Raw genomic sequence first — 25540 nt, forward strand, 5'->3', positions numbered from 1 at the left:
TATGAAAAACTGTACTTCAACAAATTTGAAAATCTAGAGGAAATGGACAAATTTATAGAAACACACTACCTACCAAAACTAACACAAACGGAGGTACAAAATCTGAACAGAACCATTAACAAGACAAGAGATTGAAGAGGTAATAAAAAAAACCTCCCAATCAAAAAAAAGGCCCCGGCCCAGACGACTTTATTGGGGAATTCCACCAAACATTCAGGAAAGAGCTCACACCAGTACTACTCAAAACTATTTCATGCATAGGAAAGGAAGAAACACTCCAGAATTCATTCTATGAAGCCAGCATCACCCTGATACCAAAACAGTCAAAGATAACACACAAAAAAAATTACAGATCATTATCTCTCATGATATAGATGCAGAAATTCTAGTCAATACAATTCAATATATATCAAAAAAATAACACACCACAAGCAAGTGGGATTCTTATCAGGTACACAAGGATGGTTCAAAGTTAGAAAATCAATGCAATCTACCACCTAAAAAGAACAAAAGAATCACATGATCATCTCAATCAACACAAACAAGGCATTTAAAATAAAGTTCAACACCCATTCCTGATAAAAACTCAAAATAGGAATAGAAGAGAAATTCCTCAACATAGTAAAGGGCATCTATACAAAGCCCTGGTGGCGTAGTGGTTAAGTGCTACGGCTGCTAACCAAGAGGTCGGAAGTTCGAATCCACCAGGTGCTCCTTGGAAACTCTATGGGACGATTCTACTCTGTTCTGTAGGGTCGCTATGAGTTGGAATCGACTCAACAGCAATAGGTTTGGTTTATACAAAACCAACAGCCAACATCATTCTCAATGGAAAGAAGGTGAAAGCCTTCCCCCCCGAGAATGGGAAAAAGAGAAAGATGCCCTTCATCACCACTCCTATTTAACATTGTGCTGGAAGTCCTAGCTAGAGCAATAAGGCAAGAAAAGGCAACAAAGGGCATCTAATTGGTAATAAGAAGTAGAACTACCCCTATATGCACACGATATGATACTACACGTACAGAACCCAAAGGATTCCACAAGAAAACTACTGGAACTAATAGAAAGATTCAGCAGAGTAAAAGGATACAAGATAAACAACAAAACTCAGTTGGATTCCTACACACCAACAAAGAGAACTAAGAAAAGGAAATCAGGAAAGCAACACCGTTTATAATAGCCCTTAAAAAAATAAAATACTTAGGAATAAATCTGATCAGGTACATAAAAGACCTTCACAAAGAAAACTACAAGACATTACTCCAAGAAACCAAAAGAGTCTTATATAAATGGAACAACAAACCATGCTCATGGGTAGGAAGACTCCACATTGTGAAAATGTCAACTCTACCCAAAGCGATCTACAGATATAATGCAATCCTAACCCAAATACCAACAGCATTCTTTAACGAGATGGAAAAACTAATCACCAACTTTATAGGGAAAGGAAAGAGGCCCTGGATAAGTAAAGCATTGTTAAGAAGATGAACAAAGTAAAAGGCCTCACACTACCTGATATCAGAACCTACTATACAGCCACAGTAGTCCGAACAGCCCGGTACTGGTACAACGACAGACACATAGGCCAATGGAACAGAATCAAGAACCAGTTGTAAATCCATCCACCCGTGGTCAGCTGATCTTTGACAAAGGGCCAAAGTCCATTAAATGGGAAAAAGACAGTCACTTCAGCAAAGGGTGCTAGCAAAACTGGAAGTACATGTGTAAAAAAATGAAGCAGGACCCATATCTCACGCCATATACAAAAACTAACTCAAAATGGATCAAAAACCATATTAGGCCATGGTTTAAGGGGACTTCTAAGTCAATTGGCAAAATAATTCTATTAAGAAAACATTCTGCATCCCATTTTGAAATGTGGTGTCTGGGGTCTTAAATGCTAACAAGCAGCCATCTAAGATGCATCAATTGGTCTCAACCCACCTGGAGCAAAGGAAAATGAAGAACACCAAGGTCACACGACAACTAAGAGCCCAAGAGACAGAAAGGGCCACATGAACCAGAGACCTACATCATCCTGAGACCAGAAGAACTAGTTGGTGCCCGGCCACAATCGATGACTGCCCTGACAGGGAGCACAACAGAGAACCCCTGAGGGAGCAGGAGATCAGTGGGATGCAGACCCCAAATTCTCACAAAAAGACCATACTTAATGGTCTGACTGAGACTAGAGGAATCCCGGCGGCCATGGTCCCCAGACCTTCTGTTGGCACAGGACAGGAACCATTCCCGAAGACAACTCATCAGACATGAAAGGGACTGGACAGTGGGTAGGAGAGAGATGCTGATGAAGAGTGAGCTAATTATATCAGGTGGAGACTTGAGATTGTGTTGGCATCTCCTGTCTGGAGGGGGGATGGGAGGATAGAGAGAGTGGGAAGCTGGCAAAATTGTCACGAAAGGAGAGACTGGAAGGGCTGACTCATTAGGGGGAGACCAAGTGGGAGTACGGAGTAAGATGTATGTAAACTTATATGTGATAGACTGACTGGATTTGTAAACGTTCACTTGAAGCTCAATAAAAGTTAATAAAAAAAAAACATATTAAATATAAAAACTATAAAGATCATGGGAGAAAAAGAGGGATAACGATAGGGGCCCTAGCGTATAGCATAAAACCAAAAACCAAAACCTGCTGCCGTTGAGTCGATTCCAACTCATAGTGACCTTATAGGACAGAGTAGAACTGTCCCATAGAGTTTCCAAGGAGTGCCTGGTGGATCTGAACTGCCAAGCTTTTGGTCTGCAGCCAGAGGACTTAACCACTACACCACCAGGGTTTCCTATATACGCTCTCTATATATATACATACCGTAAAGAGAACACAAATCGTAACCAACAATGCACAAATATCAGATGATAAACTAGGTAACTGGTATCTCCTAAAAATTACACACTTATACTCATAAAAAGACTTCACCAAAAGAATAAAAAGAGAATGCATACACTGGGAAAAAATTTTTGGCTACAATACATCGGACAAGAATGTAATCTCTAAAATCTGTAAAATACTTCAACATGTCAACACCAAAAAGACAAATAACAAAATTTAAAAATGGGCAAAGAATATGAACAGACACTTCACCAAAGAAGACATTCAGGAGGCTAAGAGACATATGAGAAAATGCTTGCGATTATTAGCCATTACAGAATTGCAAATCAAAACTACAATGAGATACCTCCTCACCTTGACAATACTGACGCTATTCAAAAATACAGAAAATAAACGTTGGAGAGGTTGCAGGGAGACTGGAACTCCTATGCACTGCTAGTGGGAATGTAAAGTGGTGCAAACACTATGGAAAATGGTATGGTGCTTCCTTAAAAATCTAGAAATAGAAATACCTTAAGATCCAGCAATTCCACTCCTAGGAATATTTCCTAGAGAAATAAGAGCTGTCACATGAATAGGCATATGCACAACCATGTTCACTGCAGCATTATTCACAATAGCAAAAAGACGGAAACAAGCTACATGCCCATCAACAGATTAATGGATAAACTAACTATGGCACATACACACAATGGAATACTATGCAATGATGAACAATGATGAATCCAGAAAACATCTCATGACATGGATGAATCTGGAGGGCACTGTGCTAAGTGAAAAAAGTCAATCACAAAAGGGCAAATATTATACAAGACCACTATTATAAAAACTCAAGAAACAGTTTACACACAGAAAAAAAAAAAAAAAAAACCCCAACAATCTTTGATGGTTACAAGGCAGGATAGGTGTGAGGAGGGAAATCACTAACTAGATAGTAGACAAGTGTTAACTCTGGTGAAGGGAAAGACAACACACAACATAGGAGAAGTCAACACAATTTGACCAACGCAAAGTCATAGTAGTTTCCTAGACACGTCCAAACACCCTGAGGAACCAAGTTACTGGGCTGAAGGCTGGGGACTACTGTCTCAGGGAACATCTAATTTTGGTCAGTTAGCATAAAAAAGTTCATAAAGAAAATGTTTTACATCCTACTTTGGTGAGTAGTGTCTGAATTCTTAAAAGCTTAAGAGCGACCATCTAAAATATATCTATTGGTCCCATCCCACTCCGAGCAAAGGAGAATGAAGAATACCGAAGACACAAGGAAAATAATAGTCCAAAGGACTAATGGACCACATGAACTACATCCTCCACCAGCCTGAGCCCAGAAAAACTAGATGGTGCCCAGTACCACTGACTGCTCTGACAGGGATCACAACAGGGAGTCCCGGACAGAAGGGGAGAAAAACGTAGAACAAAATTCAAATTTCACAATAAAGGACCAGGCTTACTGGTCTGACAGAGACTGGGGGAATCCTCGAGGCTATGGCCCCTAGACACCCTGCAAACTCTGAACTGAAGCCCACCTTTCAGCCAAAGATTAGACAAGTCTACAAAACAAACAGTAACACATGTGATTAGACTGCTTCTTAGTTCAGTCAAGTATGTGAGACCAAATAGGCAACATCTCCCCAAATCAAAGACCAGGAGGCAGGAAGGGACAGGAAAACTGGACCAGTGGACACGGGGAACAAGGGTGGAAAGGGGAGAGCGCTGATACATTGCGGGGATTGCATCCAAGGTCAGAAACAATCTGTGTATAAATTTTTGAATGAGAGACTGATTTGCTCTGTCTTCTTTCACCTAAAGCACAAGTAAAAAAAAAAAAAGTCTAGAAAAAATTCACACCTGGAGTGCAGATTTCCTAACATTGGTCTTCTCATCCCGGATCCTCTTCCTTAGCATTGCCATGACACACCTTTCTGCTGAAAGAACACCAAGGAATCATTACGGTGAGGCAAAGACTACACAGAACCTATATTTCACCACACAATACTAAGAAATTAGTCTAAGAATCTTCCTACTTTGCTGTTTTACATTCTAAGGTATCAGAGTATGAGTATACAAAAAGAAAAAAACCCTAATAATCAACGATCCACAATAATGCAAAAGGCAGACTAGTATAATAAAAAAAGGGCATAAATATGGAGTATTAAAAACCTGATTTCAAATCCTGGCTTCTAGCTCTAAAATTCTGAGTGAATTATTTAGTTCTTACATTTTGTTTAGCTACAAATAGGAATATCTAGTCCATAGGATTGTTTTAAAAATTAAATGAGATATAGACACTTGCAACAGAGGTTTCACAACTTTTTGGTCACAGGCCCCTTTACACTATGAAAAATTACTAAAATTATTAAAAATTACCAAAGGCCCCAAAGAGCTTTTGTTTATATGGATTGTATCTTCCAATATTTACAAATTAAAAAGTCAAAACTTAGAATTGTAGAAATATTTTAAAATGTATTTTAAAATAGCAAGGCATGTTAATATAAATTCCATATTTTTATAAAAATAACATATTTGCCAAAACAACAAAAAATTTAATAAACAGAATGGTGTTGTTTTACATTTTTGCAAACTCTTTAATGTCTGACTTTACGAAAGACAGCTAGATTCTCCTATCTGCTTCTGCATTCAATCTGTTGTGAGTTCATATGTCATGGTCTCTGGAAAACTCCAGATTATACCTGTGAGAAAATCAGAGTGCAGAAAGTAAGCAATATCCTGATATTACGAAAACAGTACTGACTTCAAGGACAACTTGAAAGAGTCTTAGGGACGCTCAGGGGCATCCAAACCACACTTAGAAAACCACTGACATACACGCAACACTTACAAAATGAAATAGAGAACAGAAAAAAACAGAGAAAGATTATGAAACCACAAGTTGGTCCTCTGAAAAGATCAACAAAATTAATAATACTTTAGCTAGACTAACTAATGATTCAAATTAGTTAGAATGAAAGAATGGACATTACTACAAACCTTACAGAAATAAGGATTATAAAGAAATACTATGCACAATTTTATGCCAGCCAGTTAGATAACCAAATATTATGGATAAATTTCTGCAGAAACACAAACTACCAAAACTCACTAAGAAGAAATGGAAAATCTAAATAGACCTATAACAAGTGAAGAAATTCAACTGGTTACCAAAAATTTCCCACACCAAAAAAAAAAAAAAAAAGCACCAGACCAGATAGCTTCCGCAGAGAATTCTATCAAACATTAAAACAAAAATTAACACGCTTCTGAAACTTATTCTAAGAAATAGAAAATACTTCCCACCTCATCCTATAAGGCCAGTATCACTGATACCAAAACCAGACAGACATCACAAGAAAATAAGAAACCAATATTCCTTGTAAATATATATTAAAAATTAACAAAATACTAGCAAACCAAATCCTTTATGAAATAAAAATGATTATATATCATCATCAAGTGGGATTTATCTAAGGAATGAAAGACTGGTTCAGTAAATATGAAAATCAATCAATATGAAAATCACTCAATATACCATATTAACAGAATAAAGGGAAAAAAATCATCTCAATAGACTCAGAGAAAGCATATGACAAAAAGCCAGCAAGACCCTTTCATGACAAAAACACACAAGAAACTAGAAATAGATGAGAATGTCAACTTGACAAAGGCCATTCACAAAAAAACCCACAGCCAACATCATATTCAATGTCTACTCTTCCTACCGCTACTCAAAACTATACTGGAGGTTGCAGCCAGGGTAATTAAACACGAAAAAAGACTTCCAGACTGCAAAGGAAAAAGTAAAACTATCTCTATTTGCAGATGACATAACCTTATATTCAGAAAATCCTAATGAATCCACCAAAAAAACCAAACCAAACCCACTGCTGTCGATTCGATTCCGACTCATAGCAACCCCATAGGACAGAGTAGACCTGCCCCATAGAGGTTCCAAGGAGCACCTGGCGGATCTGAACTGCCAACCTTTAGGTTAGCAGCCGTAGCACTTAACCACTACGCCACCAGGGTTTCCAATGAACCCACATACACACACACAAAAACAACTATTACAGCTAATGAGTGAGATCAGCAACATAGCAAGATACAGTATCAATATATAAAAATCAGTTGTATTTCTACACACACTTGCAATGAGCAATTCGAAAATAAAATTAAGAAAACAATTCCATATAAAATAGCATCAAGAAGAATAAATTATTTAGAAAGAATTTTTTTTTAAAAGTGCAAGAGCTGTATATTGAAAACTATAAAACAGTGAAACAAAGACAACCTAATTTAATGGAAAGACATCCCATCTATATGACTGGAAGACTTAATGACTTAATATTCAAACTGAAACACTGTTAAGATGGCAATACTTCCTAAAATTAACCTAGAGACCAATCCTAACAAAATCTCAGAGGATTTTTTTTGCAGAAATTGACAGATAATCCTTAAATACAAGGGACCCAAAACGGCCAAACAAATCTTGAAAAAGAACAAAGATGGAGAACTCATACCTCCCAATTTCAAAACTTACTACAAAGCTACAGTAATCAAGACTTTGGAATGGGCAAAAAGATAGACACACAGATCAATGGAACAGAATTAAGAGTAGACAAACCCATACATCTATGGGGAAATGATTTTTGACAGTGGTGCCAAATTTAATTCAATGAGAAAAAAAAGTCTTTCAACAAATCATGCTGGGACAACTGGATATTCACATGTAAAGGAATAAATCAGACTCTTACTTCACACCATATACAAAAATTGACTCAAAATGGATCAAAGACCTAAACGTAAGATCTAAAACTATAAAACTCGTAGACAAAAATATAAGTATAAATTTTTGTGACCTTGGTTTCTTAAACATGTCAACTAAAGCACAAAAACAACAAAAGAAGAAACAGATAAATTGGACTTCATCAAAATTAGGAATTTCTGTGCTTCAAAAGACACCAAGAAAATGAAAAGACAACCGATGTAATGGGAGAAAAAAATGTTCCCACTCATCCATCAAGTATCCAGAGCGTAGAAAGAACTCTTACAACTCAGCAATAAAAAGACAAATAGCCTAATAAAAAAAAATGGGCAAAGGATTTGAGTAGGCATACAAACAGTCAATAAGCTCAGGAAAAGATGCTCATTAGAGAAATGCAAGTAAAAAACACAATAAGATTATACTTCACCACCCATTGTAGTTCTTAGGAGCCATTAAGTCCATTCCGACCCACACTGGCCTCACATGATAGAGGAGAATTCCTCCGTAAAATTTTCTAGGCTGTACTCTGTACAGGAGCAGATTGCCAGGCCTTTCCCCCACGGAGTCACTAGGTGGGTTCAAACTGCCAACCTTTAGGTTAGTAGCCGAGCACTTAACCACTGGATACCTTTCACATCCACTAGGATGGCTGTAAGGAGCCATGGTCATGCAGTGGTTAGGCACTCATCTGCTAACTGAAATGTTGGTGAGTCAAACCCACCAGCTGCTCCACTATAGAAAGACGTGGCAGTCTGCTTCCGTAAAGAGTTACAACCTTGGAAACCCTATGAGGCAGTTCTACTCTGTTCTACAGGGTGGCTGTGAGCAGGAACTGACTTGACGGTAACACGTTTTGGAGGATGGCTATAACAAAAAAAGCAGATGGTAACAAGTGTTCATGAGGATGCAGAGAAATTAGAAACCTCATACACTGCTGGTGTGGATGTAAAACGGTGCAGCCACTTCAGAGAAGTTTGGCAGATTCTCCAAAGGTTAAATATAGACTTATCATATGACTCATCAATTCCATTTTCAGGTATATACTCAACAGAAACGAAAACATACGTTAACACAAAAACCTGTACAAGAATGTTCACAGCAGCATTATTTATACTAGCCAAACAGTGGAAACACCCAAATGCCCATCAACTGATGCATGGATAAACCCAATGTGGTCCATCCATACAATGGAGCAGTATTTGGCCATAAAAAACAGTGAAGTATTGATACATGATAGAATATGGATAAACCTTGGAAACGTGACGCTAAGTAAAAGAAGTCAGACACAAAAGACCAGGGGCTGAAGGGAGATGCAACTAACTGTGACTGCTAAAGGATGTGAACTTTGTTTTGGGTGTGACGGAAATGTTCTATGATAGAAGCAATGATTGCAAAATCTTGTGAATATACTAAAAACCACTGAATTGTACACTTCAATGGTAAATTTTATGGTATGTGAATTACATCTCAATTTAAAAAAAGTGCCTGGCATCTGGTAACTATACGCATAATCAGTGCCAACAATAAGTCCTTTTAGTTTACCAGAAAAAAAGAAACATAGGCTCTTTACATCTGGCAAAGTTTTATAATTTGAAAAGCCTCATTAAATCAACATAACTTGATATTGCTTGGAAAAGTCTATACAACCATAAACCTGCATTTCCAGAGGAAGAATGGAGTCAACACAAACATTCAGCATTTTTCCAGATTAAATCTCTCTATAATGTTTTTTTTCAGGGAATCTCTTATAAATTCAGTTATTGCTCTAATTTAATCTGAGTAACAGATGCTAATATCTAGCCACAGAAATCTAATTCTATGCTGATCTTCTAGGCTGAAATGATTTGGCTGCTAACCAAAAGGTCAGCAGTTTGAATCCACTAGCCACTCCTTAGAAACTCTATGGGGCAGTTCTACTCTGTCTTGTAGGGTTGCTATGAGTTGGAATCGACTTGACAGCAACAAGTGTGATTTTTGGTTTTTTAGTTCTCACAGCACCTTAGATGTACCTCAGCACCTACATCACAGGTGTACACATACACGTATCTGTCCCTCCTGCTGATCTGTAGATGTACCTCGGCACCTACATCACAGGTGTACACATACACACATCTGTCCCTCCTGCTGATCCGTAGATGTACCTCAGCACCTACATCACAGGTATACACATACACACATCTGTCCCTCCTGCTGATCTGTAGATGTACCTCAGCATCTACATCACAGGTGTACACATACACACATCTGTTCCTCCTGCTGATCCGTAGATGTACCTCGGCACCTACATCACAGGTGTACACATACACACATCTGTCCCTCCTGCTTATCCGTAGATGTACCTCAGCACCTACATCACAGGTGTACACATACACACATCTGTCCCTCCTGCTGATCCGTAGATGTACCTTGGCACCTACATCACAGGTATACACATACACATACACACATCTGTCCCTCCTGCTGATCCGCAGATGTACCTCGGCACCTACATCACAGGTGTACACATACACACATCTGTCCCTCCTGCTGATTTGTAGGCTTCTTGAGAGAAGGAACTGTTTTATTCATGTCTGTACCAGACAAAAGTTTACTGGGTTAATAAACCAAATTACACAATTAATCTCCCACACAGACACACTCTCTCTCTCCTCTTTACATATATATGTATATATACATAAAAAAAATACATATATACATATATACATATACGTATTTAAATCACTCTCACAGCAGCCCTCTGTGATAAATATGAAAGGCGTCAGAATCAAAAAATTTGACAGGGAGTTTTGTTGATTGTCATGTCTTGGGTCATGCTGCTAGTTAGTAACAATTAAGTACAAAAATTCAGACTGCCCCTAATTTCTAATACAGTGTTTTTCCACTATATAATGCTATTGCATACTATGCACAGAAAAGGAGTCCAGCGAAGTAAAGTGACTTTTTAGGCTCCAAGTCTGCCTAATGCCTAGTCCAGGTTTGTTTCTTCCCTCCTGAATCACACAGACACTTAAGTATTCCAGATTACTCTGGGCTCAACAAGCCAGCACTGACTGTGGTCAGAATCCTGTGCCACAGGCCACAGGAGAGAGGACCTATAACTACTCCATAAGTTATCCCTATAAAAATACAACTTTAAATCAGTGAAAATTGGTTATAATACAAACTGCAAAAAATACGCAATACATATAGCTCATTAAGTATGGTTCATGCTCATTCTGATCAAAGATTCTACAGAAGAATCCTGATCAAAAGGGAGAAAATGAAGAACAGCATTTCACGTTCTCGTGGAATCCAGACTTTCTGAAGCCATGGAGGCTGGATGAAGCCCTGAAACTACTGCCCTGAGATTATCTTTAAATGTTATGCCAATAATATCCCCTGAAGTCTTCTTAAAACCAAACAGTAGTTTAGCTTAATCAGTAAAGAATGCTGGCCTCAACCACTATGGTCTTTTAAGATCCATTTATATGGGATCAAATTGACAACAGCAACCAAATGATTCAATAGGAACCTTAGGAGGCAGTGAGTTTATGTTAATGAGGGAGGGACAACTCAGAAAAGGAAGGTGAGAATGTTTACACAACTCCGAGAATGTAATTAATGTCACTGAATTGTACATGCACAAATTTGTGAGTCAGTGTATGTTTTTGCTGTGTAAATTCTCAACAACAAAAATTATATTAAAAAAATGATTCATACTGTTGGTGCAGAGAAATTATGAACTAAATCCTGAACTGTCTTTTTCAGTGGAAGTTTGGACTCACAGTTCTCTATCATGGTATTAAAAGTAGATTCTGGGATGGCTTAATCAGAGTCAAGATAACATGGTAGCAAAAGTGGCAAGGTACTAAAAACAGGAAAAAGATTGGGTACCACAGCATTCTTCATCTTTTCCCCTTTTTTGTGATGATTTTTTTCCCAAACATAAATTTAAATTCTACTACAGTTTCTCTAGTAACTGGTCCTTTCTTGGTCAGCAATCCCAACAGTTCACAACCATTTACTTTAATAAGAAATATTTTCTTATATTTGTTGTTGTTAGATGCCATGGAGTTGGTTCTAAGTCACAGCAACCCCATGTACAACAGAACAAAACATTGCCCAGTCCTGATCCATCCTCACAATCGTCGATATGCTTGAGCCCATTGTTGCAGCCACAGTGTCAACCCATCTCGTTGAGGGTCTCTTTTTCATTGACCCCCTACTTTGGCAAGCACGATGTCCTTCTTCAGGCACTGGTCCCTCCTGATAACATGTCCAAAGTATGTGAGATGAAGTCTTGCCAATCCTTGCTTCTAAGGAGCCTTCTGGCTCTACTTTTTCAAAGACAGACTTGTATGTTCTTCTGGCAGTTTGTGGTATAGTTAATATTCTTTTCTAATACCATAATTCAAAGGCATCAACTCTTCTTTGGTCTTCCTTATTCATTGTCCAGTTTTCACACGAATATGAAGTGATCGAAATCACCATGGCTTGAGTTAGGCGCACCTTAGTCCTTAAAGTGACGTTTTCGCTTTTTAACACATTAAAGAGTTTTTTTTTGCAATAGATTTGCCCAATGCATAGTTTGGTTTCTTGACTGCTGCTTCTGTGGGTGTTTATTGTGAATCCAAGTAAAATGAAATCCTTGACAACTTCAATCTCTTCTCCGTTTATCAGGATGTTGGTTATTGGTCTAGTGTGAGGATTTTTTAATCCATACTGAAGGCTGCGGTCTTTGATCTTCATCAGTAAGTGTTTCAAGTCCCTTTCACTTTCAGCAAGTAAGCTTGTGTCATCCACATGTCATAGGTTGTTACTGAGTCTTCCTCCAATCTTGATGCTGCATTCTTCTTCATATAGTTCGGCTTCTCAGATTATTTGCTGGGCATAAGGACTGAATAAGGATGGTGAAAGGATACAACCTTGAAGCATACCTTTCCTGACTTTGAGCTGTGAAATATCCTCTTGTTCTGTTCAAATGACTGCCTCTTGATCTATGTACAGGTTCCTCACGAGCACAATTAAGTGTTCTGGAATATCCATTTTTCGAAGTTTTCCATATTTTTTGTGATCCACACCATCAAATGCCTTTCATAGTCAATAAACATAGGTAACCATCTTTCTGACATCAACAATGATATCCCTCTTACGGCTCCAGCTTGAATTTCTGGCAGTTCCCTATTGATGTACTGCTGCCAGCACTTTTAAATGATCATTAGCAAAATTTTACTTGTGTGTGATATTAATGATATTGTTCAATAATTTCCGCATTCTGTTGGATCACCTTTCTTTGGAATGGGCACAAATATGGGTCTCTTCTAGTCGACTGGCCAGGCAGCTGTCTTCCAAATTTCTTGGCATAGACAAGTGAGCACTTCCAGCACTGCATCCACTTGTTGAAACATCTCAATTAGGATTCCATCAATTCCTGGAGCCTTTCTTTTGGCCATTGATTTCAGTGCAGCTTGGACTTCTTCCTTAAGTACCATCAGTTCTTGATCACATGCCACCTCCTGAAATGGTTGAATGTTGACCAATTCTTTTTGGTATAGCAACTGTGTATTATTTCCATCCTTCTTTTGATGCACATTCTCTTAAGTGTTAACAATATATTGAAGTTCAGTATATGACAACAGAAATGTAGCTTATTCTTTGTCTTAAAATGACATATAAGACAATGCAAAGATATAGATTACACCACTTAAAAAGATATTTCAATTCTTAAGGGCAAAATAATCAGAAAAAAAATCTAAAGTTTTTAGATTCTACTGACAGTTTTCTGTAATCCAGTGGTTATTACCATCTGATAGTGATAAAATCTGACATACCCCCTGATGGAGCTGTTTCAGCATTGTTGTCTGTATCGGTTATCTCTGAGGCTCCAGAAGGGTTAAATGTCTGCTTCTGAAAGGTAAAACCTTAAAAATAATATACAAAGGCAAAGTCGTTAAGGTAAAAATCTGTTACACCTTTTGGCAACCTAAGCATAGCAAGCTACTCATTTAAGTTGTTAAATCACTACTAAAATAAATTTCAATTTCCTTGATGAAGATAAAAAAGTATAATATTAAACAGGCAAATAGAACATTTCAAATATTCAACAATTTACTTAAGTAAAAAGATAATTATTCAATATTTGAAAATATATTGATGCGTTACCTGAAGAATTTCTCAGTAAGGTACCAGGGTGGCTCTCTATCCCTGAAATTGCATGACCTAAAGATAAGCAGATAGATAAGAGAGGGGAAAAGCCACAGTGTCATAAACCCCAAATATATATTCACAAAGGAATTAAATTCAAGATAATCAGGCCTAAGACAAGAAGACAAGTTCTAAATCGCTGACAATAATGTCCTCCTTCTTAGGCAAGCTCTTGAAATGGATATTAGCCCCAATACACCCAATTCCATGCCCAACGATGCAAAGTAATACTAAAGGCAGCCAACATTCGCATTTCTAAAACATGACTATTTGAAATAATACAAAGGCCTTTTAAATGCATCGGGCTTGCCTACTATGTTATGTGATAAGATACACTGAAATAGGTTTATGAGGGTAAAAATATACCACGCCATATCTATTATTATTGTCACAACGAAGAATGATTCCTGTGCAGCCTAATTTGTTGGCAAGCACAAGCCAGGTTTCATGTGACAACAGCTGCCACACTTACTGTTAACGAGAAGGTCCAGTATACTCTCCGACGTGTTGGTAACAGACAGCTCCAGGCAGTGTGCAAAACTGGACAATGCCTTGCTGCGGACAGTAGGTGACTTGTCTAAACAACGGTCAAACATAATTTCTTGTACCAAGAACTTATGCGTTAAGAACTTCTTATGCTCCAAGGAAACAGTGTTAGCCGCCTCTCTTTCTGGCAGTTCTAATAGAGCTAAGGCAACATCAAGAGTAAAAACCCTGTGTGGGATCTGGTAAAGCAAAATCGTAAGAATTTCCATCAGATAGGAATAACAACCAAAGGCACCCTAGTTATGTATTCAGATCTGGCTGTGATGAGAAGTCTGCAGAGCCAAGATCAAAGACTCCGCACAGGTGTTTCTCCTACCTTGGAACTTCGTGAGTATCTGTAAAGCCAGGCAATGAATGTAGCATATTCCACAGAAGGCAGTTTGCTGAGCAAATGCACCAGGGACTGGGCTGCGTAGGTCCGGTACTCTGACTTATCTACCACCTGAAACACAAGAGAAGCTGTCCAGGCAATATCCACCTGCAGGTCAACTGAAGCACACATTCTAACACAAGCTGAGAACTACTGAGTGATCTTTACACATAACACATTTTAGGTTTCGGATCCCTCTGAAAACTAAGCTACATCTATAAACCCTCTCCCCAGAAAAATGCACATATAAACTTTGCACATACTTTCAGGGAGTTCAAGGACCCCTAGCATCCATGGGCTTTAAGTTAGTAATCACTTGCCTGAAGTGTTATAAAAATTTAAGAGATAATCATGGAAATTTGAACATTATCTGGATATTTGATGATATTAAGGAATTAGTGTGTTTTTTAGATGTGTAAAATACTCTGAATATTTTCTGGTTATATTTTTACATACTTTACTTTCAGAAATACATACTGAAATTCTTATGTATAAAATATAGAATTTGTTTCAAAAAACCACCTTGTATGTACACATATCAGGGGTGCATGTAGGGGTGTGAGTGACACAAGAGTGCAGGCACTGGGTAATGGGTATGTGACGGTTTGTCCCCCAGTCTCTCAATTTTTGTATATGTTTGAAACTTTCCAAGATAACTTCTCTTTTTTTAAAGAACGCATTGTCTAAGGAAACATCTAGTTAGACTATTAAATAAACACTTTTAGTAAGGATATGGACCCATTCCTGAGAACAAATACACACACACACACCTTCATATATGTGTGTGTGTATATATATATATATACACACACACACACATACTTGTATTTACAGTATTATTATTAAATCAAATGATACCTTGGCACAAATATGCTGGAGTAAGATACGAAGGACGGGGAATATACTTTCTTTTAGTTCATCCACAAGTAAGCTGTGTAAAAGAAAAACATATCCCCTGTTACAATACAACAAAATAGTAATTTTGCTTTATTCTATTCTCAAAAACCACTACTATATTTTAGAATTCCTAAATATTAAAAACAATACCCCAATATTACAAGAGTTGTTTTGGTATAAAAAAGAATCGATATAAAGTGTCATAGGTAGAAAACCATTAAATACTTGCTATCATGGTTTTTAGAGAGCTGTCACTGAGTAGAGAGGTGCCATCATGGAGGAGGAAAGGCAGAACCTTCATATTATTCTGACTACTTACTCAATGTCATATTAAGACTCTAAAATCTATTGTTTAGGGGTAAACATAGGAAGAGTATACAACACAGTACCACCTTGTGGTAGCTCAGTAAAATGCTACTTTTATGAAAGTAACATTACCTCTTCAAGCTTTTAATCCCAGAAGAAATTACTGTAATTCTCAGATACAGCCCACTTTTGGAAGTAAGTTTACTTGCACCATTATCTGAATATCACTGCAACTAGCAACATCATGAACTCTCACTGAAGATCCAAAGTGGAAGTGTTTCTACTTAAAACATCATATTTAATGTTTAAAAACATCCTTAGAAAGAGACTGCTGCTTGGTGATCTGATGGGTCTTCGTGTGGTTGAATAAATCATCTCATTCCACATCTCCAGCCACTTAACATCCTGTGCACACCTACAGATAAGTACACGCATATACAAATATCGCTTCTTTCCAACACCTGTATGCCCCACGCCAAACAGTCAATAAAGGAGGGAAAGAAAATCCAATGGAATAGGAAAGATGTCTTTCCAAATAAAGCCAAGATGGGACTTTTTAAGTGAGCCTGAGTGACTTATGGGGAAAAATTACTCAATCAGTTACTGCTAAAGAAGCAAAAATAAACTCATTTCTTTCCTTTAGGAAGTATTTTTCTGCAAGAAGAGGAGAACAGAAGAGTAGGGGGGGGAAAAAAGGGAAAGTGGCAGGGAACAAAAGAGACTCAGAGAAGTATGAAATAGAAAAAGAGACAGAATTGTTGGAATGGTAAACAAGGCAGCAGAGAAAAGAACAGAGGCCATTACTACTCAGAGGAAGATCTCACAGGTAGGATCAGACAAGCTGGAGGCTGGTTCTGGCTCAGGCCCAGGGATTCCAGATTCCTCATTCTTTAACCAGACCCCACTGCAGAGGCCACCAACAGTGACCCAGACTGCATGAGCCACATCAGCTATGAAGTGCTTTATTTGGACACCTAAAACCATAAACAGGCCTGAAATTTTGCCTCCATAGGTGTCAGAAATTCTGGTCAGCCAGGGCCAAAGGACTGAGGAAGAGCAAGAAGGTAAAAATTCAAAACATGTGTGCTTCACCTGATGAACTGGACTGCCTGGTTCCTACTACTAATGGCTTGTGAAGTAATAGTAAAGGAGGTGCAATGAGATCCTTCTCCAACTTCTAACATTAATATGACATTCAGCATCTGATGGAAAACACAACTGATAACCTAGAAGAAAAAAGAAAATTCACTTTAAGGTATGACAGAAAATCCAAGTGGCTCAAAGATAGTGATACAGACTACAGTCAATCATTCCAAACCACATGAAGAGAAGGCAGGTTAACATAGTTTCTGGCTGAACACTAGGAATGTATTTCTTGGGCAGCTCCCAGGTATTCAATAAACGCACAAAGTAAACAGATCTATTCCTATATGGGATCAAACTGACAACAGCAACTCAAAAAATTAGACTGAAAGCTTAGAGGGCAGTGAGTTTATTTTAGTGGGGGAGGAACATCTCAGAAAAGGGGAGAATGATTGCACAATTTGAAGAATGTAATCCATGTCACTAAATGTACATGTAGAAATCTGACTTGCTGTGTATAATTTCAACAACAAAAATAAATAAAATAAAATAATATATATAAGATAAAATAAATTATTCAAAAACATACATAAACACATACCGATATGAAGTCAATGCCATCTAGTTTCTTTCTCCACCCGCCTGAAATTATAGCCAGAACTTAGAGCAAACGGAGACTTGTCATCGGTAAATGGGAAAGAATGAAACTGAGACAAAGGGGAAGAATGATACCTTATGTACGTATTTTACCTAAAGTTTATAAAGTATCTTCCGGTATATTATCTCTTACACTGTATTCAACTGATTATTCACCCAGTAAATATTTACTGAAAACCAAATACAGGAAAGGTATTACATTAAGCACTTTCATACATATACTAGATTTTGCTATATTTAATTTTAAACCTCACAACAATGCCATGAGGTAAACATTTCTCATTATTTCCATTTTACAAATCACAAAAGAGACTCCAGTGATCAGCTGTCCAAAGTCGAGTAACTAAAGGTCTGGCTAAAACCAAGGCTGTCTAACATCAAGTTCACAATTAAAAAATAATAATTTCTAGAGACAGACTGAATTTAAAAGGATAAGTTTTTCCCTCTATTTAATGTTTTAAAATGTTATAAAGGGTATGGGATGACAACTTAAAAACAAACAGACAAAAGTCCAAAAATAAAATGGACAAAGGACTTGAACAGGCATTTCACCAAAAAGGACACTGTAACGGCCACCGAACACATGAAACGATGTTCAAAGTAATTAGCCATCAGAAAGATGCAAATCAAAACCACAGTGAGATACCATTTCACTCCCAAAAATGTTGGCAAGGATGTGGGGAAACTGGAAACCTTATTCATTGCTGGTGGGATCGCGAAATAGTACAGCAACTGTGGAAAACAGCATAGCAGTTCCTCAAAAAGCTAAAAATAGAACTACCGTATGAAAAATCAATTCCACTCCTAGGCATATACCGGAAAGACTTGAAAGCAGAGACTCAAAAAGAGACGTGTACATCAATGTTCACTGCAGCACTATTCACAATAGCCAAAAGATGAAAAAAACCTAAATACCCATAAATAGATGAATGGATAAACAAAACGTTGTACATACATATAACGGAATACTACTCAGTCAGCAAGAGAAATGAAGCCTTGATAACATGTTACAATATGGATGAAAACATTATGCTGAGTGAAATAAGTCGATAGCACAAGGTCAAATATCATATGACCTCACCTATATAAAAAGAGACCACAGCTTATTAGTGGTTACCACGGGCAGAAAGGAAAGGGGGGGCTTTACTGGTTATGGCGTACTGATTTTTGGTTTATAGTGATGGAAAAATCATATTAAGAGTAGCACTGCACAGCCAGTTAATGTAACTGCTGTAAGTTGCATACCTGTAAAAAGCTGAAATGGCAAAAGTTGTGCGGTAGATATATTTACAACAACAACATAAAAGAATAGCTGCTGAGGCTGCTTATGTACAACCAAACACCTCATGGGATTTAGTTCCTTAGTTTGGAGGTCTAGGGTTATGGTTTCATGGGTCATTCCACTTAACTGGCCTAATAACGTGCTTAGCGGTTCTGTTCTACCTCCTAGTTCACTGCGTTGTGCCTGGGGTCTTAAAAGCTTGCAAGTGGCCATTCAAGGGACAACAACGTGTCTCTATTCGCCTGAAGCAACAGAGGAAGAAGGAGAGTCAGGAATTAGAGGAGGAAATGGAATGCGTGGCCAATTGTCTCCACGAACAACTGCTTCCTTGGCCAGGAGGCTAAAAGAAATAGATGGTGCCCGGCTACCATTAGTGAACACTTTGATCAAAGCTTCTGTAGAAGAATCCTGATCAAAAGGGGGAAAATACAGAAGAGAGTTTCACATTCTTATGCAATCCAGATTTTCTGGAGCCAAGGGAGTTTAACGAACCTGACACTATTGCCTTGAAATAGTCTTTAAACCTTAAACACAAACCAAAAATATCCCCAGTAGTCTTCTTAAAACCAAACTATAGTTTAACTAGTGAAGAATGTCTGCCTTGAATACTGTGCTTTTAAAAGACCTGTCTATGTGGGATCAAACTGAGAACACCTTGGAAGATTAGATTGGAAACTTAGGGAGCAGTGAGTTTATGTTAATGGAGAGGAACAACTTGAAAAAGGAGCGTGAATGGTTGTACAACTCGAATAATGTAATCAGTATCACTGAACTGTACATGTAGAAATTGTTAAATTGGTGTAGATGGTGCTGTGTATATTCTCAACAATAAAATAATATAAATTATTGTAAAACATGGTATGGGAATTAAAGACTCTACTATGAATTCTATCATATCCGTATTTCAAGAACAAAGGAATAAAAACTGTAATGGTTAAAGTCATGTGTCAACTTGACTGGACCATGATATTCACTTGCTCGGCAGTTATGTAATGATATAATCACCTCCATGATGAGATCTGATACATGGTAATCAACCCCATGACGAGATCCGCTATCAGCAGCCAATCAGTTGAAAAGAAGTTTCCTTTGGGGTATGGCCTGCATCCAATATATATGGACTTTCTGGCAAAGAACTGCTGGATTTGCTCTGCTCTGGATCCTGCATTTGGCTCCTCATCATCTGACCTCTGGTTCATGGGAGGTGAACCAGCAGCCTGACAATACTGAGCTCGTCAGCCCCTGTACCTATGTGTTACAAGAAGCCTCCAGCCTGATGTCTGACAATGGACTTGGGACTTTCCAACCTCAGTAACCATCTTAGCGATTTCCTTGATGTAAATCTCTCTCTCTCTCTCTATACACACATACATATATATGTATATACACATATATATGCTTCACTGGTTTAGCTTCTCTAGAGAACCCAGCCTAAGACATTTGGTAGCAAGAGTGGTTCTAGAGAAACAAAATTATAAGCTTGAGTTTTCTAAACTGGTTCTCAAGTCTTGTTAGTCTTAAAGACGCTGATGACCTGCTTCCACAGTAAAGAGGACACTGCTAATCCATAGTGAGAGGTGGCAATAGAAATATGCAAAATATCACTACCGATCAATCAAGTATTGGTGAAAGGCAAGGCTCTGAGTGATGGCACGTTCGATAATTTTTTACAGTTTTGTCAGCATGAGAAGTATAAGGAAGCTGGCTGGTTGGTCCCACTTTGACTAGACAAAGTGGTAAAAGAAAGAGACAAGTTCACAGCTTCGGAGTCAAAGCTCAAGCACCACATAAATGACCTCAAAGTTGCCACTTGTGCACTAAAAGAAAGTCTTATTTCTTTTTTTTTTTTTTTTTAATAATTTTTATTGAGCTTTAAGTGTATGTTTACAAATCAAGTCAGTCTGTCACATATAAGCTTATATGCACCTTACTCCATACTCCCACTTACTTTCCCCCTAATGAGTCAGCCCTTCCAGTCTCTCCTTTCGTGACAATTTTGCCAGTTTCTAACCCTCTCTACCCTCCCATCTCCCCTCCAGACAGGAGATGCCAACACAGTCTCAAGTGTCCACCTGATACAAGTAGCTCACTCTTCATCAGCATCTCTCTCCTACCCATTGTCCAGTCCCTTCCATGTCTCATGAGTTGTCTTCGGGAATGGTTCCTCTCCTGGGCCAAGAGAATGTTTGGGGACCATGACCACCGGGATTCCTCTAGTTGCAGTCAGACCATTAAGTATGGTCTTTTTATGAGAATTTGGGGTCTGCATCCCACTGATCTCCTGCTCCCTCAGGGGTTCTCTGTTGTGCTCCCTGTCAGGGCAGTCATCGGTTGTGGCCAGGCACCATCTAGTTCTTCTGGTCTCAGGATGATGTAGGTCTCTGGTTCCTGTGGCCCTTTCTGTCTCTTGGGCTCATAGTTATCATGTGACCTTGGTGTTCTTCATTCTCCTTTGATCCAGGTGGGTTGAGACCAATTGATGCATCTTAGATGGCCGCTTGTTAGCATTTAAGACCGCAGACGCCACATTTCAAAGTGGGATGCAGAATGTTTTCATAATAGAATTATTTTGCCAATTGGAAAGTCTTATTTCTTATAGTAACAGAGCCGATACTGCCGAAAATCAAATCCAGACTCTTATTGTAAAAATGGCTGAATTACAATGCCAACTGAATTCTCAACCTCAAATGGCTTCTAAAGTTAAAGACAGGACACTAATGGAAATAAATGGGATCCTGAAATTTGGGATGGGACCATGTGGGCAGGTAATCAGGAAGGTGGGGACAATGAGCCCCTAAATTCTGTTGAATAGAACCTGCCAACAAAACCATTAGCACCTCCACCTGATGAAATTAACCCAGACGTGTGTCAAGACCCAGCTAACTGAGATATTACCTGGGGAATCGCCTGACAAAGATGCTTTACACGACGTTGCTGAAAGTTCTCAAAATATATCCCTACCACCCATTTTCCCTCCTAGACCTATATAACTAGACTTAAGTCTCAGTGAGCTCCAAAAGCTGAAGTACAAAGTGTGACACAGGAAGAGTATGCTACACTCCAAAAGAACTGCTTAACTTTTTTAATACGTACAAACAGAAACCTGGGGAATATATGTGGGAATCGCTATTAAGAGTGTGGGATAATAGTGCAAGGAACATAAAATTGGATCAGTCTCAGTTTATTAGTATGGGGCTGCTAAGCACAGAATCTTCCTTCACTGTTTCACCTCAAGAGGTTAAGAAAGGAGCTAATAGTTTATTTGGTTGGTTTGTTGAATCATGAATCATATGGAGGCACACCCTAAATTTTTACCAACTTCTGTAGCCTGGAACTGATCAAATGTGCAATCAAGATGCATTGATAATTACTGGTGACTGGAATGCAAAAGTTGGAAACCAAGATGGAACAGTGATTGGAAAATATGGCCTTGGTGACAGAAACGCCGGAGATCACACAATAGAATGTTGCAAGACCAATAACTTCTTCATTACAAACACCGTTTATCATCAACAAAAACAGTGACTATACATGTGGACACCCCCAGATGGAATATTACAAGAATCAAATCAACGATATCTGTGGGCAGAGAAGATGGAAAAGCACAATACCACTAGTCAGAACAATGACAGGGGCCAGCTGTGGAACAGATCATCAATTGCTCATATGCAAGCGCAAGCTGAAGCTGAAAAAAATTAGAACAAGCCCACGACAGCCAACGTATGACCCTGAGTAGATTCCACCTGAATTTAGTGCCCATATGAAGGATAGATTTGACTCATATAACACTGATGACTTAAGATCAGATGAGTTGTGGAATGATGTCGAAGATGTCATTTGAAGAAAGCAAGAGATCATTAACAAGAAAGGAAAGAAAGAAAAGACAAAATGGATGCCAGAAGAGACTCTGAAACTTGCTCTTGAACACAGAGTAGCTAAAGGATTGAAGTAAAAGACCTGAACAGAAGATTTCAAAGGATGGCTCAAGAAAACAAAGTATTATATATTATAATGAAATATACAAAGACCTAGAGTTAGAAAACTAAAAGAAAAGAACATTTTCAGCATTTCTTAAGCTGAAAGAACTGAAGAGAAAATTCAAGCCTCTAGCTGCAATACTGAAAGATTCTACAGGGAAAATATTAAATGAAACAAGAAGCATCAAAAGAAGATGTAAGGAATAGAAAGTCACTGTACCAAAATGAACTGGGTGATGTTCAACCATTTCAGAGGAAAGGATATGATCAGGAACCAATGGTACTGAAGGAAGAAGTCCAAGCTGCATTGAAGTCACTGGCAAAAACAAGGGTCCAGGAATTGACGGAATACCAGTTGAGATGTTTCAACAAACTGATGCAGAGCTGGAAGCACTCACTCATCTATGCCAAGAAATCTGGAAGACAGCTCCCTGCCCCCGACTGGAAGAGATCCATATCTGTGCCCGTTTCAAAGAAAAGTGATCCAACAGAATGTGGAATTTATCAAACGATATCAATATCACAAACAAGTAAAATTTTGCTGAAGATCATTTAAAACCAGTTGCAACAGTAAATCAACAGGGGACTGCCAGAAATTCAAGCCAGACTGAGAACAGGACACGGAACAAGGGATATCAGTGTTGATGTCAGATGGACCTTGGCTGAAAGCAGAGAATACCAGAAAGATGTTTACCTGTATTTTACTGACTACACAAAGGCATTTGACTGTATGCAAAGGCATTCGACTATGTAGATCATAACAAATTATGGATAAATATGGAAGAATGAGAATTACAGAACACTTAATTGTGCTCGTGAGGAACCTGTACATAGACCAAGAGAAAGTTCAAACATACCAAGGGAATACCGTATGGTTAAAAAACTGGAAAAGTGTGCATCGTTGTTGTGCCTTTTCACCATTCTTATTCAATCTGTGACCAAATAATCTGAGAAGCTAGATTATGTGAACAAGAACGCAGCAACAGAATTCGAGGAAGACTCATTAATAACGTGTGATATGCAGATGACAGAACCCTGCTTGCTGAAAGTGAAGAGGAATTGAAGCATTTACTGATGAAGATCAAAGACTACTATTGCCTTCAGTACGGATTACACCTTATCATAAAGAAAACAAAAATCCTCACAACTGAACCAATATGCAACATCATGATAAACAGAGAAAAGACTGAAGTTGTCAAGAGCTTCATTTTACTTGGATCCACAATCAACAACCATGGAAGTAGGAGTCAAGAAATCAAAGGGCATATTGCATTGGCAAATGGGCTGCAAAAAATCTTTAATGTGTTAAAAAGCAAAGATGTCACTTTTATGACTAAGGAGAGCCTAAGCCAAGCCATGGTGTTTTCAATCGCCTCACATGCATACGAAAGCTGGAAAATGAATAAAGAAGACCGAAGAATTGATGCCTTTGAATTATGGTATTGGTGAACACACCACAGACTGCCAAAGGAATGAACAAATCTATCTTGGAAGACATACAGCCAGAATGATCCTTAAGTAGTAAGGATGGCAAGACTTCATCTCACATACTTTGGACGTGTTATCAGGAGGGACCAGTACGTGGAAGAGGACATCATGCTTCATAAAGTAGAGGGTCAGCAAAAAACAGAAAGACCCTCAACAAGATAGGCTGACACAGTGGCTGCAAGAATGGGCTCAAGCGTAACAACTGTGAGGATGGTACAGGACTGGGCAATGTTTTAGTCTGTTGTACATGGGGTCGCTGCGAATCAGAACCAAAAACTACACTAAATCAAGTTGAAGTACCAGACCTACCTTGGTATAATGTAGAAGAATGTATCCAAACGCTTGGGGAAATTGGCATGTTAGAGTGGATTTATCAGATTAGGCCCATAGACCCACACATGGAGTGCCCAGAAGACACACCTTTTACCACAACGGTGAAGAACAAATTTGTGAAGTGAGTTCCAGCATCCATGAAGACTCCTGTGATTGCTAATTTAGTCCACAGGGACCTTGATTGACCTTCCCTTCCACAAGATGTCATGCTGGTCCACTACATTAATAATGTTATGCTGACTGGACCTAGTAAGGAAGAAGTGTCAGTGACTCTGGGCTTACTGGTAAAACATTTGAGTTCTTGTGGGAAGGGGGGCAGAAATTAATTCAACAAAAATTTAACCACCTTCCACCTCAGTGAAATTTCTAGGGGTCCAGTTGTGGGGCATGTCAAGGTATTCCTTCTAAAGTGAAGGATAAATTATTGTATCTGGCCCCTCCCACAACTAAAAAGGAGGCACAATGCCTGGTGGGCCTCTTAGGATTTTGGAGGCAATATATCCCTCATTTGGGTGTGATACTCCTGCTTATTTACCAAGTGACTTGAAAAGCTGTTAGTTTTCATTGGGGCCCAAAGCAAGACAAGGCACTGCGACAGGTTCAGGCTACCACAGAATCCACTCTATCACTTGGGTTATACGATCCAGCTGATCCAATGGTCCTGGAAGTGTTAGTGGAAGACAGAGATGCTGCTTGGAGTCTTTGATAGGCCCCTATTGGTGAATCACCACACAGACCCTTAGGGTTTGGGAGCAAAGCCCTGCTATCCACTGCAGATAACTACTCTCCTTCTGAGAAACAG

The 25540-nt window shown here is 38.6% G+C and overlaps 1 protein-coding gene across 5 annotated transcripts in view; it reads right to left on the reverse strand.

Moving 5' to 3' along the window:
- NCAPD3 (non-SMC condensin II complex subunit D3) overlaps positions 1 to 25540 on the reverse strand; it is a 147981-nt gene that overhangs the window by 72992 nt on the left and 49449 nt on the right. For 3 of the 5 annotated variants that reach the window (XM_049857642.1, XM_049857647.1, XM_049857645.1), the window contains 7 exons: positions 17011 to 17144; positions 15574 to 15646; positions 14662 to 14787; positions 14272 to 14524; positions 13758 to 13814; positions 13427 to 13516; positions 4706 to 4782 (listed from right to left, as the gene is read on the reverse strand). In XM_049857642.1, the coding sequence (XP_049713599.1) occupies positions 4706 to 4782; positions 13427 to 13516; positions 13758 to 13814; positions 14272 to 14524; positions 14662 to 14787; positions 15574 to 15646; positions 17011 to 17144 (810 nt within the window). The remainder of the gene's footprint in view (positions 1 to 4705; positions 4783 to 13426; positions 13517 to 13757; positions 13815 to 14271; positions 14525 to 14661; positions 14788 to 15573; positions 15647 to 17010; positions 17145 to 25540) is intronic. The other 2 variants (XM_049857643.1, XM_049857646.1) reach the window with 1 other exon arrangement.

Source organism: Elephas maximus, chromosome 17 (assembly GCF_024166365.1).
Source record: "Elephas maximus indicus isolate mEleMax1 chromosome 17, mEleMax1 primary haplotype, whole genome shotgun sequence".
NCBI lineage: Eukaryota > Metazoa > Chordata > Mammalia > Proboscidea > Elephantidae > Elephas > Elephas maximus.